The 16,197-nt window shown below is 48.1% G+C and overlaps 1 protein-coding gene across 2 annotated transcripts in view; it reads right to left on the reverse strand.

The window, feature by feature from the left end:
- Positions 1–3,745: 3,745 nt before the first annotated feature.
- The window catches only part of SKAP2 (src kinase associated phosphoprotein 2), a 152,398-nt gene continuing 139,946 nt past the window's right edge, over positions 3,746–16,197 (reverse strand). For both annotated transcript variants that reach the window (XM_074269193.1, XM_074269192.1), the window contains exons 12-13: positions 6,323–6,424; positions 3,746–6,007 (exon numbers count right to left, since the gene is read on the reverse strand). In XM_074269193.1, coding sequence (XP_074125294.1) covers positions 6,332–6,424 — 93 coding nt within the window. In that variant the 3' untranslated portion in view covers positions 3,746–6,007; positions 6,323–6,331. The remainder of the gene's footprint in view (positions 6,008–6,322; positions 6,425–16,197) is intronic.

Genomic DNA, 16,197 nt, shown 5'->3' on the forward strand with positions numbered 1-16,197 from the left:
GGCCACCACGGCCCTTCTGTGAGTGACGTTTCAATGAACCAAGATCTCTGACCAGCTGGCAAGTCAACTGAGCGCCTGCCGCCAGGGGAGGATTAACTAGGCGCTTAGTCTGCCTGCTGCCTCCTGGAAAATTAAAGCTACAGACTGACCTCAGAGCTGCAGCTAAATGGGCCTGCAGGGAGCACAGTGGGGCGAAGCTGGACTTGGAGTCACAAAGTCTCAGGTTCAAGACCACCTGCTGTGGCCTGCATGAGCCTGAGCAAGCTTCTGTGCCTCAGTTTTCTTATTTGTAAAGTATCCCCTGGGGTTGTTGGGAGCATACAAAGAGATATTCATGAAGATTTTATGTGTGTGTGTGTGTGTGTGTGTGTGTGTTAGATGTTAGGTGTGTGGGACAAAAGAAGCATTTGTCAAGTGCTTTCCCTTGTACCAGGAACTGTGTGCTAAGCAGTGGGGATACAAGCAAGTTACAATCTCAGAAGGGAAGAAAATACTGGAAAGGGAGTGGAAGAGGAGGGGAGGCCATGATAGCCGAGTCTGGAGCACCAGAAGGCAAGCTTCTGGTCTGGAGCCTTCCTCAAAATGGGCATTTGGAGGTTCTGGGGCTGAGGGCAGGAAGGAGGAGAAGGCTGTGGGTGAGAAGGCAGGAGGAAGGAGTTCGGCTCTAGAGTTCCGCAGTGCTGGGAAAGAAATCCGGCACAGACCCCTTTGTCCGTCAGGGGAAGGACCACTTCTGGAAATGTTTTCATACAAATACAACAGAACACGTGGGATGGCAGAAGAAACCAGTTATCCTGAAATATAGTCATCCCAATATTTAAAACCGAATTCACAGACCCCGTGAAGAACCTCTGACCTAGGCCATCCTTCCTAACCTGCAGATCAAGGGCTGAGATCAATACAGGTCATGCAGGAATTAAGTGAAGCTGAGATTCAGACCCAGTCATCTAGTCTACAGCCAGCACTCATCACGTGGGACGGGCTGGCGGCCCTGCGTAGGCAGGAGGAGGGCTATCTCATTGGTTGGAACTCCTTTTCTTCCGGAGCAGTCATCTTTAACCAGTGAACACTGGCTCCATTTATTATTTTTTTTCTGTTCTCTGAAAGTACCTGTGGGGCAATTTCCACAAAAGAGGTGAATTGTGGCTCAAGCTCCAAAACGGGACCATTTATGCGCATGGATTACACGTGCATAAATTCCTCTTGTCGACTCAAGGCCAATAAATAGAGGCCAGACAAGAACACTTCCCATCTGGCTGGAACCAAATGATGAACAGTACCAGCAGAGAGGATGAGGAGAGAACTGGAGGGATTCCTCTTCTGGGCTCCACTGGGGGTTACCCACTCGACATCCTGGCCAACCCTTCCGACTATGAAGGCCAAGAGACCTCTGACTGCTGCTTCATGCTGGAAGAATGCTCTAGACCCTCCAAGCTCTCACAGAATTAGCAGAACCCAAAGTTCCAAAGAATTATTGATTTTTAAAACATCCTCCCCCCCCTCACCGATGAAAGGTCAACCTAAACCAAAGAGAAGGTGCATGTTACAACAAAATCAATTTGTCATTGGATTTGGACACTTTGGAACCGCTCGCCTCCAACATTTCCTTTCCTAGCCAATGAAGAATCAGTTCTTGGACTCAGGAATTAGAATGGGTCCTTGGGTTGTCTTGGACACAATCGGATAGATGCTGGCTGGGCCCTTGGGACCCAAGACAGCCTGGAAAGTAGGAGTGGGCAAAGGCGTCAGAAATCTTTGGTGCTTTCTCTGTGGTCTTTGAAGAAAAAGACTCAAAAAGGAATTTTTTGGTGGAAAAATAACCATTTTGAGGAAGGAGTTCAGTAACTGTTTTGACATTTTCCTTTTTCCTCCTCCATTTTGGTCCTCCCTAACATTAAAATCAATTCTGGTTGTTATTCTTTAAAATATTATTTTTAAGAGTAGAAAAATGTTGATTTTAGACATTCAGGCGAAAAGGCAAAAAACTGACTAGACCTAGAATCCATGAAGTTTTAAAATATATTTCAGTAACGGTAATTTCAATATAACGGTATTTCTTTGTTATCATCTATTTTACTGAGTGCATTTAATAATCTGATTCTGAGAGGGGGCCCCAGGCTTCACCAGACTGACTACCAAGGGATAAGGTTACATGAAAAAAAAAAAAAAAAAAAAAAAAAAAAGACTCTGTCTTGGAGAAAGGGATTTTGCTCACCCTTTCAGTCTCAAGGTTGGGGAGCCCAACATCGGCTAGAAAGTGTTTGCCGAGTGCCTGCTTCATACTCCCAACTATCCAAGGTCCCACACCTTTAGTAGATGTGCTACTTTTAAGACAGCCAACCTTGTTGGCAAAAATGAAAAAATAAAAATAACCAGATTCCACCTGACACTTCCATGAGTTGACAAATGTCGGGATGAATGCTCTAGATCTGCCCCTTGGTGGGGTTTACAACAGCTCTGCAGGGGCAGATCGCCTCTGACGGCCCTGGCTGGAGCAGAGGAGGCCGGACATTGCCGGTTCCCCCTCCTGCCAGCCAAAGGCTTAAGTTAGATGCCGACGGCAGATTAAAAACCCAGGACACTATTTTAAGAATGTGCTCCACTTATTTGCGTCTCTTAGAAGGGCACAAAAGTCGGGACTCAGCTGTTCCGCTCTCGTTCGGGTGTCCTGGATATCCAAGCAAAGCCGTGGGTTCTCAACGGCTCGAATCCCCCTAATGTTGGTGACCCCACAGAATGGCTTCTCTGAGTCTGCTTGAGGGAGGGAGGAGTGAGCAGAAAGCCCTTCTCTGTGAGGGGGGCAGAAGACTGGACCTGGAGAACTCTGGCAGAGGCTTCCCCAAACTGGGCAGGCCCCATGGGTCACGGTGGAGCCAAAATGTCCATCCCTATCCAGCCTCCCCGGGGGACCGCCATCCCAAAGGGCGGGAGGCCCAGGCTGGAGCTCAGAGCTTTCTGGAGCGACATGGGCCAGTTCGGTCACTGGCTCGGGCCAAGGAAGACTCAAGAGCAAAGGGAAAGTTGGTGGCGGAGTCTGATTAGAACTCAACTCTCCTGATGCTAGAGAGGCCAGTCAGTCAATCAACATAGATAGGCACTTACTGTATGCCAAGCCCCGTGATGACTGGCTCACGGTCTCAAGGAAGGGCCCTAAATGATGGAAAAGAACCCAGAGAAGCTGTAACTTAACAGCAGAGCCACGGAGGTCCGCAGGCAGCATCAGACTGACCGCCACACTGGGCCCACTCTGGCCTAGAAGGCCGCCCTTGGTTGTTCCAGGGGAAGTTGGGTCCTCCCAGCAGTGGTGCAGCGCGGTGACCAGAGCGGACCGTGAGTCTCCCAGTGAGTGCAGGACTTTTCAGCCCCACCAGACCCGCCGCCGCCCACTGAAACCAGGCAAAAGGAGCGACTGTGTGCGCCCGAAGGACACGGGCCCGGCCGAGCCTTTGGAGCCACCGAAAACGTTCCACGGACAAAAGCGGCAGCCAGAGCGCAGAGCGAGCTGCGCCGAAGCCTCGGTCCCTCAGCAATAACCGACATTTGTGCCATCCTTACTATTTTGAATAAATTCCGATGACAGCCCTATTTCATTTCTTCATTCAGTTTGGAGGCCAGATGGCATTAGAATCACTCACTGCACCTTGTTGTGCTTAATTACTACAATCAACACACTATTTTCCAAATTAATCATAACAAAGTAATTTCATTAGTAACACAGCAGGCTGTTGAATTATTAGCATCATAACAGTTTGCAAACAATTAAACTTTATTTGAACCTTAAAAATTTGCAGAGTGGAACATTATTGTAAGATCTAATGGCAACAGCGTACAAATTCAGTACAGAGCAAATAATCAAGCAAAATGCTATATAAAATATGACTTACAATCACCTTTGGAAAAAAACTGGTTCTCTAACTGTTCATAGAAAAACAAATAAAAGCGAAGCAAATGCAATGAAAACATCTTTCCTGATCCACGTTGTTTAAAATCACATTGAGGATACGATGCTGGACGTGGGCGTGTGATATTGTCTGGGGAGCCAGGGAAACTTTTCCCGCTGATACCCAAATGGTTTCATCCAGTGCGCGCATGCCGCTTAGACCCGGATCTAAGGAAACGGGCACCTGGACGTGATTTCCCCAGTAAATAAGGGCACCCCCTTTCTTCACCCTCCCCAGAGGCCCCAGAAAAATGGCAATATTCGCTTAGTGGGAGAATGTCCGGGCAGACATTGTTATTCATCGGTTGGCAAAGGACTCCCTCTCCTGGATTAACAGTTTAAAAAAAAAAAGAAAGAAAGAAAAGAAAGGGAAAAAAAAAAAAAAAAAAAGGAATTCTCCAAATGTTCTAAATTAGAGATGACTGTAGCCCAGGTGGAGGAAGGGTTTCAAAATGGTTCCCCATGTGATGAAAATCTGCTGCCATCTACTGGCCCAACGTGGCAAAGCGAAAAGCTCCCCAGAAGCCGGGCCCAGAAGCCAGGCCCATTGGCCTTGCCCTACTTGGGTATTTCTCTCCCCTAACCAACTTAACTCGGAAAATCAACTTTGCTCTGCTCGGGACATGAGAAGTTTGTCTCCAGACCAAAGTCACTTATTTTTGCTGCCTTGGTTTAGATGTTCAAATGTAACTGATTTTGTTTTTTAGACTAAGATGTCAATTTTTTTTTCTAAGTTACAGTGAAAGAACAATTTTTTTAAATGTGTGGAATTCAGGAAGAGGCTGATCACAAACATAAGTTTGCCAGCTTCACAGTGATGAGAGGAGGAGGATCAACTCCTCCCTGTAGCTTTGATATTGCTAAGTTTTGTCATGTTGTAAATTTTTTATATTATTTAAAGAAAGGAGTCCGTGGGAAGGCTACTTCATGCCCACAGCTTCCTGGGCGCCCGGGAATGGAAGCCCGGGGAGGTGTCACATCTAACTCAATGACTTGCTCACAAAGAGCCAAAATCGGCCATAAAGCATCAGAGTTTGGGGTTATTTCAGACGCCTGTCTGCCACAGAGCGTGCACTGCCCATGGGCACAGGGACACGACTGCCTGGCGAAGCTCCTGTCAACACAAAGCTTACCTGCCCGAGACTGAATGCTCCACAGGCCCCACCTTTTCTCATCTATAAAGTGCAGGGACTGGACACCAGAGGTCCTGTCTAGCTCTAAGCAATTTTGCCTTTCATCATCCAGCAAGGAGCTCACAGGCCAAGTTTAAGATAACAAACTTCTTTCACAAATACAAAGTTAGCTGCTTTCCCATGATGCTCCAGTGACTGGAGCAGAGTAAACCCCACAGTCCCAATGTCCTCACAGTCCAGTTGCCAACAACCTAAATGGTTAATGAGAAAAGGCTTCGGCTGTTCATTTGACGGCACACTCCTGGATGCTGACAGTTGTGCTTTTCTTCCTTCTTGAAGTCACATTTCGCATGATGTGAATTTGCCAAATTAGACAAATTCTTTGATGATTAAAAACTCACTATGTGAAACACTAAAATAAGCCACCCTCGGTGCTTTAAGGCATTTTCTGAGTGCCAACTTTCAAACTTTCCTCATTAAGACAGATTAAATGGAAACGTCAGTGGAATTAGACACTGTGGCCACAAACCTTCCCTTATTATGAGTAATGGGTATCACAAGACCCCTGATAGGAACAGTCACCTGACATGTGAGAAACCGTGCAGGGGTTCCTCCAAACCAAATGATGGGATTCACACAAAGCAGCTGAATCAATAAAAAGTCTGATGGCTTCCCATGCAAAGTAGCAACAAGTATAATAATTTTACTGCTTGTACCAGATTGCTCTACATAACTTTCACTTAATTTATGGTCATTAAAACATTGTAAAGGAGGAGTTAGAACATTACAGGCAAAAATGAATAGAAAGAGGATTATGGATGACTTTTTGAAATGCGGGGGAAGAAGATAAGCCATCACTCAAAGCTTGGAGGATCAATCCATGGCCTCTCGGAAAGTTCCAACGTCTTTCTTCGCTTCTAAATGTTAGAATTTGCTGATTAGAAAAAAAAAAAAGTCATATTTTTAGATATGATTCAGAAGCTCATCAACAGGCCCACAAGTAGGACTTTTACCAAGAAGAGGTAGATGAGACAAATAGCTAGTTACCTCCAAGAGAAATTTCACAAAACTTTTTTAATTTAACTTTTTTTTTTCAAGGGTGGGAAGAAAGCAATCTTTGACAGACCCACTCCACCAGTTTCAGAAAAGGGAAAGACATGTTAAAACAAAATCACCACCACCACCACCACCAACCCAGAACAAGAGAACATATGAGCCATTACAGAAGATTGGATTAAAATGTACTTACCCAGGACTCTCAAATATCATACATCTCCATTATGTAGGCTGTAGGCACCAAGCCAATGGTTCCTTTCATTTCTCCTACCCACCAGCCAAATCTATTGTAGTCCTAATTGAAAACAATATGCATTATTAACCTTTAGTCGGGGAGAGATGCAATGCACTTGGTATGCAACTTCTTACAAACATTTTCTTTCTTTATAAAGTTAGAAGGACCTGAACTGAAAATGGAAACATTATCATCTTTCTGTTTCTGGGCACTTTTAAAAATCCTCTTAGGTAAAGATTTAAATGAACTTACAAGCAATGTGTGTTTATCACTCAGTGTAGAAAAAAAAAAAATGGATGCATCCAATATACTTTGGCCACTTCAGGTGGATTAGCTCTTCTGGCTTTTCTTCAATATTTAAATTCCAGTTTTATGGGATTCTTAAAGAACTCCAAAATAACTCAATCTGAGACCCTTGACCCCAAGGTGCAATCATAGGCTGTGAAAGAGGTTGAAATGTGCAGGTGAGGGCTTCCAGGAAAGCGCAAGGCTGCAGAGATTATTCTTGGAGCCAGAGAAAAACAACAACAACAAAAAAGACCACACAGACTCACAAAAAACCCCCACACACACACAAAAGCACAAAACTTCCACAAGAGTCGTGGGCAGAAAGGGCTACAATCGATGTATAATTAGTGTAGGTGATGGGGCATGAACCATGAGAGAAACGTAAAAGTGAAATTTTAAGAACTGTTGCCACTTTAAGAGCAGAAAAAAAAATAATAAGAGTACCTCTAAAAATTCTGATGGGAAAGTAGGATTCTACTGAGAAAGAAAAATGTGATTTTTATGAAGAGTTTCTGAAATCTATCAAGTATGTGAGGTGAGGCAAATCTGTACCCGCCCCTCCCACCGGGCAAGCGCCTCTTCTGCATGTTAGTGTCAGGATGGACTCTGAGACACAATTTATTTAATTTTACTGAGATACATAAAAAATAAAACGAATTACAAGTTTCAAGAAATATATCTTCCAAAAGCAATCCTCTTGCAGGAGCATTAAGGGACCTCAATTTAATTCTTTTCTATAAGATAAATATTTTAAAATCAATGCCAACTGCAATCCAATTGATTATGACCGTTCCAACTTCCCAGATTCAGGGATAAACATGTACACACACTGCTTAAGTGAAGGGGAGGGGGACAAAGGGAACAAAGAAATTAAATTTGCAGCGGAATGATTATTAAACCGATACATATTAAGGAAAACCCGATTTAACTGCCCCAGTTCGAGTATGTGACCTAATAACATGGGGAGATGAGAGGGCAGAGCAGTGTCTCCAGCTTCCCCATCACATCAGGGGGCTCGGAGTAGACCATTGGAGGAAAAAAGGGAAAAGACAAATATTTTCCCTAAACACAGGCAAGTTATCAGAACAAGGTCTTCTTGAAGCTCTGCTTTTCAGAATATCCTTTTTATAAGTAGAAATGGATGGAAGCAGAGGCTTTTCTAAGATGAAGAATATTCTGCAGATTCTAGTGTGGCCTGGACATGAGTTAGAGATGAGAGAATGAAATAAATGGTTTGAATGAGCAAGAGAAGGCTGGTAGTGTGAGCACAGCGGATAAAAGGGAGGCTAAAGTTCTTCCCTGTAAGGCCCCAAAAGGTGATACTCAGTGCCAAATGGTTATTATTACTATGACTCTCGAGCACTGAACACAGTCAAAAGACCCAGGTTCGAGTCTCACTGACACTAGTTAGCTGTGTGACTGAGGGCAAATAACACCTTATTTGAATCTCCATTTTCTATCTGTGAAATGGGTGTGCTAAGACTCACAGTATTCACTTCACAAGATTGTTGTGAGGGTCAAATGTGAGCCAATCCAATCCAACAAGTGTTTATCATTGGAATTGCCCAATTAAGCACCTGCTGTGTGCAAAGGTAATGCCTGTGAAAGCTGATATCATCAAGTCCTTGAGAAATGCAAACTCTTATTAATATCAACAAACATTTACTAAGTGCCTACTGTGTGTGCCAGGCACTGTGCTAAGGGCTGGGGATATAAGAAAAGCAAAAGGCAGACCCTGCCCGCCAGGGGCTGACGAGCCAGTGGAGGGGCGTCAGCTACTTGGTCACTAATTTACTACAGACATCGGACTGGGGTCTCTTCCACTTCAGCTATGTGGCCGTGCTGCGCAGAGCAGTCGGGAGGGTGAGGGGCATGGCGCCATAAAGAGATTACAGGACCCCCAGTTAGGACAAAAGCTAAATTTGGGTAATGAAATAATCCTCCTTTCCTCGTTCTCTTTGGAGCAACAAACCTGATTCCTTCCCTATACAGAATGCCAGAGTTTTCTCTCTCTTCTACACCACATGATGCTCTTTGAGAGAGTCCCACTAAAAATCTGAAAGGGCCAGGGAACAGGCTACTCTCCATTCATGTCCACTTGTCACTCAGGCGCCAATTCAGAGCCACCTCCACGCCTAGTGTCCATGTGCTACCCAACAGGTGGCAGGATCCGAGGCTTTGTACCTCGACCCCCAACGTGGTGATGTCATCCTGGTGCTCTGAGATGAAGGATAACAACCAAAGAGATCTCCTAAACCCCATCTTCTCAGAGCTGTAAGTCACCAAACTAATCATTTTATAAGGGCAGAGGGGAGTGGAGATGAGTTGGGCACTTTGTGGCTTGAACATAATTCTGGGAAACTACTTAAAAATCGGTTTATATTAAAATTAAAACAGGACAAAACACTCATTTTCTTCGTCTCTCCTTTCTTCCCTTCACGAATTTGACTTGATTAAAAACATAATTCCTCTTTCAAAAAACCAAGTTACATTCATTATGCTCGGTTTAAAGAAATCTACTGCCAAATTGCCAAACTCTTCCCCAAAGAAGCAATGACATGTTTCCCATCATGTAGGATCCCATGCCACGGGCCAACCAATGAGATTCACCAAGCAGAGAGCCACAGGAAGAAACGGTAGGCTGAGCTGCTTCTGCTGTAAACAGATGATTTAAAATTCACATGAAAAGGGGAAAAAAAGTTTTATACTAAAATGTGTCCTGGGCGTTCTATGTAAATAAGTTAAACAAATCCAGAAACTATGAAATAATGCTTCCCCAAATATACACTAAAATCTCAGAGAATTTACATCAGAAAAGTTCATTAAAAAACACCAAATTTTCATATCTTTCCATTTGGAAATAATTTTGTTTTATGTTCCTGTGTGAAGTTAAGAGATTCAATAAAATGAAAGCATGTAAAAATCCCGTAAGCTAATTTATGGATTTGTGGCAGCCACCGGAGTGTGGAGACAAGTCTACTAACATCAATGCTTTTACTTTGATCATTACTACCCTTTGTATAAGCCTCCAGAGCCACATGAATCCCAATCAAACCATTTGCAGTCTGTAAATTGGAATGACTGTTTCATAGACTTCCCGGTTCTGGGAGAACGGGATTCCCAACTTTGGCCGGAAGATTCTTTCGCTATCCAGTCCCATGAATATGTTCTCCACCTGGGCTTCCCTCTTCACCCTAAAACAAATCTGATTTATTATTAATTATAACCTACTTACAGTGGAGAAAACACTGCAATCAATTCAATGTTATCTTTTTGTCCACACGCCAATGACAGTATTGTTGGATAATGTCACACTTGGGCCATTTTTTAAAAGACCCAACCCTATATACTGGCAATAAAAAGGAGAAATAATAGGCCAACAAACCTGCCCACCTCCTCCACTGCGTTATCTAAATCTCCATGTACTCTTAAAGGTCAGAGAGCCTCGCCCCGCACGGAGCAGATCCCAACAAGGCCGGCTTTCCCGGATTCCTCCCTCAGGTCGGTCTTTGCAGCCACCAAAATGCTAACCTAGGCAAGTGACGAGGCTTCAGGAGGACTGATAAAATAATGAAGAGTCCTTTAATCTACAGGAAACCATTCTAGTCAATTTATAAGAAATATTGCATCCCTTTGTAAGACGTGTAATTATTTTCTATTAATCATGTGCTATAAAGCTACATTATGCGGTTATTCTGTTATCACTAGAAAGAGGCCTGCAGTCACTTCTGACAATGTTAGGTAATTACTAGCACAAAGCTTCTTTCTACTCCCTGGTAACGCGATCAAGGCCAGAGGTGTGGGGATGCTCACCGTAGGAAAATAACACTCCAAAGAAACTCAATATCTGCAAAATGAATGGCTCCCAGGCAGAGAGCAATGTGGCAGTAAAAGCCAAAAAAAAATTTTAAATTAAGAAAATGCTCCTAATTGTGCCGAAGAGTGACTGCTTCCTCCCCTGGACGCTTTTCTGATTTCAGATTAGGAAATTATTTTTAACCTCTGTTTTGTTTCATGGTTAAAGCACAAGGTGACAATTAATAGTCATTAAAGCTGCAAAATCAAGTGATTGTGTCATTTTGAGAATGTTTATGTGAAAGGGAAAAAGCTAGTTTTGGCAAAGTGAACTACAGACTTTGGCCAAGGAGTCAGGAGTCATATTTACTCATTAACTGAACCCTCTCTGCTGGTGGCGTATTATTTTACATTTAAGTGGGGCCGTGCCGGTGACTTCAGCCCTTTGCAGAGCGAGGACATCCATTTCTCCGGGGTCATCTTCCACTTTCCAGAAACCATCTGGTCCAAAGCTTCCTTCTTACCCTAAGTCTCAACATTAAGGAGGCTTGGAGGGCTGGGGGGTGGGGGAGAAGGGCTACTCTTCCAGGCATTGGTTCTCACTGCTTGAAAGCAACAGGTGTGGGACAGGTTAAAAGACCGGACGGGGTGGCTGAAGTCTATTTCCCAAACACACACATGAGCCCTCCGGCAAAACAGGGGATTTTCTCTACAGACGTTAGCAATTTGCCCATTAGGAGCCAGCTAGTTTCGATATTATTTGTCAGAATATATGGTATCAACTCACAAAAAGAGCTTTTTGGTCACTGATGGAAAAGAAATGGGGCCCAGAGCCGAGGGCACGCGCCTTTTGAATACTATAACCTACTCAAAATATTTCAGTATTTGCCTCAGCGCCTCTCAACACGACCACTATTAAAGAAGTCCCGCCCCCCCCCCCGGAAGCCCCTGCAAAGTTCCTGCCGACTGTCCCTCCTTTATGTGACCCCACAAAAGCAAATGAGAAACGGACAAATCTGAGGGGGAAAAGTCAAGGGGAGGCGGCTTCCATGTGACTGCTGAAAAGAGTCTGATGGTTTAATACTTGCCCCTCGCACAGAAAGCTCAGATTGCTTTGGAACACAAGCAGCTGGGAAGTCCAGTTTTGTTGCTTTGTTGGCAGGGGAGGAGTGAAAGGATGAGAACAGAGAAATGCAGGAAGAGGAAACTAAGTAAGCCCCCAAGGGCAGCGTGGCAACAGGGGCACACACACACTTCTGAGGGAGACACCTGGAGCTGTGGCGAGGATACCAGGTGGGGAGTCAGGAAGATCCCTGTTCAAATTCCCTCATGACCTTCTTCTCACGGAGCCTCAGTTTCCCCAAGTGTAAAACCGAGATCTTGCAAACATTCCACACCTGGGTTAGTCTGGCGATCTGATTTAACTGGGCAGCGGGGGGAGAGACAAATCATGGGGTATTAAACTTTTCAATGCCTTTGTGTGTGTGTGTACATATTTATACAGCCGGAGGGGGCCACAGCGCATAGAGTCATGGAGACTCACTTCCCTGAGTTCAAATCCAGCCTCAGACACTTCCTCAGACACCTGGACCAGTCACTTCATGCTGCCTCAGTTTCTTCATCTGTAAAATAAGCTGATGAAGGAAATGGCAAACCGCTCCAGTGCCTTTGTCAAGAACGACCCAAACGAGGCCACGGAGAGTCACGAGGGAGCTGGAACGTGTGTGCCCATGTGGGCACAAGCACCGCGCCATGTTGGGGGTGTGAACGGCCGGCTCCTTCCCAGCCCGCCCTGGACAGGAGGAGAGGCCTTTCCCAGGGCCCCCAGGTGGGGCCTCCCCGCCTTATGCTGCGCTCTCTTTGATGCAATAAGGGGCAGAGCTCTGCTTTTCATGCCCACGCCTGGCACCCCAAAGCACCTGGACAAAGGCCTACTGCAGCCTCCTTCCTCCAAATGGACAGCTTCCACAGGCCTGCCATGAGCGTCTGGACACAATGCGGGCGCTCCCCCCCTTTTCTCTGGGGTGCTTGCCTTCCTGAGGAGTGTGTGGCGGTGGTCAGGACGAAGGAGCCAAAGCTGCTCTTCACGCACTGCACTAAGGGACCTCGATCCCTTTCTGAATATACCTCAGACAAAAACATGGTGACTCAGCCTTTCCATCCTCATAATGTGAATCCAATGTTCGAGAGTGAATGTGATGAACTGACCATTAGCAACAGGGAACCACGTGACCCAAGCAAGCCAACGGATGGACAAGTTCTCACTTTGCTTTGTGTCCAGGACCAGAACTGCTCCCCCTTCCCTTGGTCTTTTTTTTTAATTTTAAAACCTCATAAAAGCTACCACCCGGCAGCCCCATCTGCATTGGCTGAGTGCGTGCTTCGGGGTGAGTCTGTCCTGCCAATCCCCTTCTTTTCTCTCGCACCAAAGGCCAGCCCCTCTGGAGCCCCCTCGGCCACTCCTGCAGGGTGAGAAGGAAGATAAGCCTCAGGGGGGCACCCACGATTCCCAGAGAACATGTGACCTGAGAAGAGGGCAGGGGTGTCCGGCGCCTCCTGAGCCCCGCCAGGCTCTTCCCGCCCTCTCGAAGAAGGATTTCAAAGAGACTTTGGGCTTGCTTTTCTGTCTCTCTCTTCACCCCATGATTTCCCTGACGGCTGAAACTACTTCCTAGTTTTAGTCCCCGGTTCCTCACTCTAGTCAGGGAATAATGAAGTTCTCTAAATCAACCTGAACTTCGGGCCAAATGCCCCCCTCAGATCCCGAGGCAGAAATGCTCACATTTCGTACCGTCTAGGTTCATGAATACGACGCTCTCCTGTTTTAGGCTCAAAGGGCAATAACAGCAGAGGCGGTAAACAAGTTTAAAGGGAGCTCTGGCTGTTGGTCTCAATCCCTGAGAATCCCTGAAAAGCTTCGTTTGTCTCAGAAGGACTCGGCTGTCTGGCCTGTTCAGGGCCCAGACCCTCACTCTGTGGTGACGCAGCCTCCACTTAAAACACATATAAACTTGGTGCTGTTTATACTCGAGAATGCGGTGAGTTGTGTGAAAAAAATCCTCAAAAACAACTTAAATTCAAGTGTTAGTGAAAATATTTTACTGAGGGGAGGAGGGAAGGTACTGCTGGTTTAGGCGAACCTCCAATGTCCCTATCAAAGCTCTCGGCCCCGGCTCTGGTTCACTAAGCAGCCAGTAGAGGAAGCCCCGGACAAGTCGTAGGCTCTCCTTGCGAGGCGAATGGCGCTTGGGTTGATTATTGGTAAAGTGCAAAGGTTAAAATTCTGAGAAGGCCGCAGACACTTTGAAGAAGGGAATGAGCCAGGCCGGGAGTCCCGACACTGCTAATTGGGGAGAGGGAGAAAGGGAAGGGGGAGGGCTCCAGCTCGGCCGACGCTTCCTAGTGACGCACGGACAATGTTTACTTCGGGATCAAACGCTGCCGTCAGCCAAGGGTCTCCCGCAAGTTACACGTGCGGCTCGCCTTCTCCCGCCAACTCCATCTTGTAGTAACCGCCTTACGGAAGCTTTCTCAAGAAATAAAAGCCACAAAATTTAAAAAAGAACCAAGACCAAAACAGCTCAATAAAACGGGCTCTGATGTCGAAGGCGGTGGGAGGCCTTCTCCCCGACACCACAAATGCGGACTCGGCCGGCTCGTCCACAGGGAGAGCCCGGCCTTTGTGGGAACTCGGCGCTGCGTCAGGAGACGGGGGAGACCAAGACGAGGTTCCAAGCGCGGCGGCCGTTCCTGTTCTGGATCACGTGCCACGGTGCAAACACAAACGCACCTACGTCCAAAGCTTCTTTCCCGGCTGCATCCGGTCACGAAGATCCTGAAGCTGGAATTCTGGAGAGCGTTTCTGCCAGGCCGGAGGGGGTGGGGGGGCATCCTTCTGAAGGAGGCCACATTTCGGTTAAACTCGGATCCTCGTCAAGTGTTCCTCTTTATGGTTAGCGCCGATTTCCGGCTGGCAGAGACTTGTAAAGCCTACCTGCCTTCCACTTTCCAGCACCATTTTGGGTGGGCAAGGGCTGATGATCCCCTGCACCGCTCCCCTGGAGCCACTAGATGGCGTGAGAACGGTAAAGGCAGACTTAGGCCAGCCGGGGTGGGAGCCTTCATCAGGGGCCGCCCATGGCCCAGCGGCGTCGGGATCTGTGCAGAGGCCCCTGGGGCCACCCCGGCCAGCCTGGCCTCCCCCCACCCCCGCCAGCCTGGCCTCCCCCCCCCCCCCCCCCCCCCCCCCCCAGCCAGCCTGGCCTCCCCCCACCCCCGCCAGCCTGGGGCTGTGGGTCCAAGGGGCGGCCTTGTTAACCGTGTGGGGGCCCAGGAAGGCCCAGAGAGCCAGGCTGGGAAGGCCGAGGCCATTTCTTTCCAGGGAACACAAGTCTCTGGCTCCTTTCCGCATTCCCCAGGTGCCTGTGGCTGGCTCGGCCCCGGTTACGGGAGAGGCCCCGAACAGCCAGGACGTCCCTGGCTCGGCTCGTGCCCCTCTCGGGCCTGGCTCCCGTGCCTTCCTCCTGGCCCAGAGCGGCCGGCGTGGTCCCCGCTCATGCCCCGCTTCCCTTCCCTTTTCTCCCTCTTCCCCTCGTGCCTTCAGGCCGCTCCGGGCGGCAGAGGGGCCCCTGCGTGGCCTGGGACTGGGACCCTCCAGCAGCGCCCACAGGGAGCCGACCCTCAGCCTTCGGGGCCGGCAGTCGGGCTTCCTTTTACAGATGAGGAAACAGGGCAGAAGACTCAAGGCTGAGCTGAGGCCGCCCACAGCCGGGAACTCCCACGGGGAGGGGGGCCTGATTCTGCCCCCCAACTTTCCGATCATCCCCTTGGTCAGACTCTTCTCACATCAAGGGGAAAGCCCCCACTTTTATCCTGCCATTTAAACACCCCAGGGGCTCACTCCTTCTCGGCCCTTTGACGCCTGGGTGGCTGTGGAGGGTCTCGAGGGAACGGAGGCAGCCAGTGGCCCCCCAGGGCAGCTGCCAGAGCGGCCTCCTCCCTCTGCCTCGGCCTCCCGCCTCATCCCCTCCCCTCCGGAAGGACGCCACACCTCCGCAATTATGCTTTAATGACAGTTCATGTTAATACAAAGTCATCTTCGGGGCTTAATTTCAATTATGGCCCGAGATGCCATTAGCGGGCTGCAGGCGATCGGGCCAGCGGAGGGCACCCGCGGCGCTCGCCTGTGGCACCTGAGCGGTAATGAAACGCCCAACCCTTCCCCAAAGGACCGGCCCGCGCATCACCTCAGAAAAACAACAAGGAAAAGGAAGCCGTCTGATTTTAAAAGCAGAAAAACCGTCCCCTGGGTCCACAGGCTTTCACCTGGCAAGGACGTCCAGGGCAGCAGGGAGTGATGTGGGGGCTAGAGAGAGCAGGCAAGTCCCGGGCCCGCTTGGAGCCCCAGCCACTCTCTGAGGCTCAGGGAGCAGCCCCCACGCTGGGAAGCCCCGAGTCCAGCCCCAGGTCTTTTCTCTCTCCCTCAGTTTAGCTTCACAGCAGGCCTGGGACAAGAAGCCCGGAGCCCGGAGTCTGGGGCCAGAGTAGACCCTCGCCCTTCTGCCTGTCCTGGCTAGCCAGCCGACCTTGGCCAAGCCTTTCCTTCCAAACTGTACGACGGACTTATGGAGGGCACGGTTCCAGTCCTGGGCCTGACGTGTCCTTAACTAGGTGGCAGCTGGCTGACGTCATGGTGCAAAGGGCTGAATCTGGACTCGGGAAGATGTGAGTTCAAATTCCGTCTCAGACAC

This window comes from Sminthopsis crassicaudata, chromosome 5 (assembly GCF_048593235.1).
Source record: "Sminthopsis crassicaudata isolate SCR6 chromosome 5, ASM4859323v1, whole genome shotgun sequence".
In the NCBI taxonomy this organism is placed as follows: Eukaryota; Metazoa; Chordata; class Mammalia; order Dasyuromorphia; family Dasyuridae; genus Sminthopsis; species Sminthopsis crassicaudata.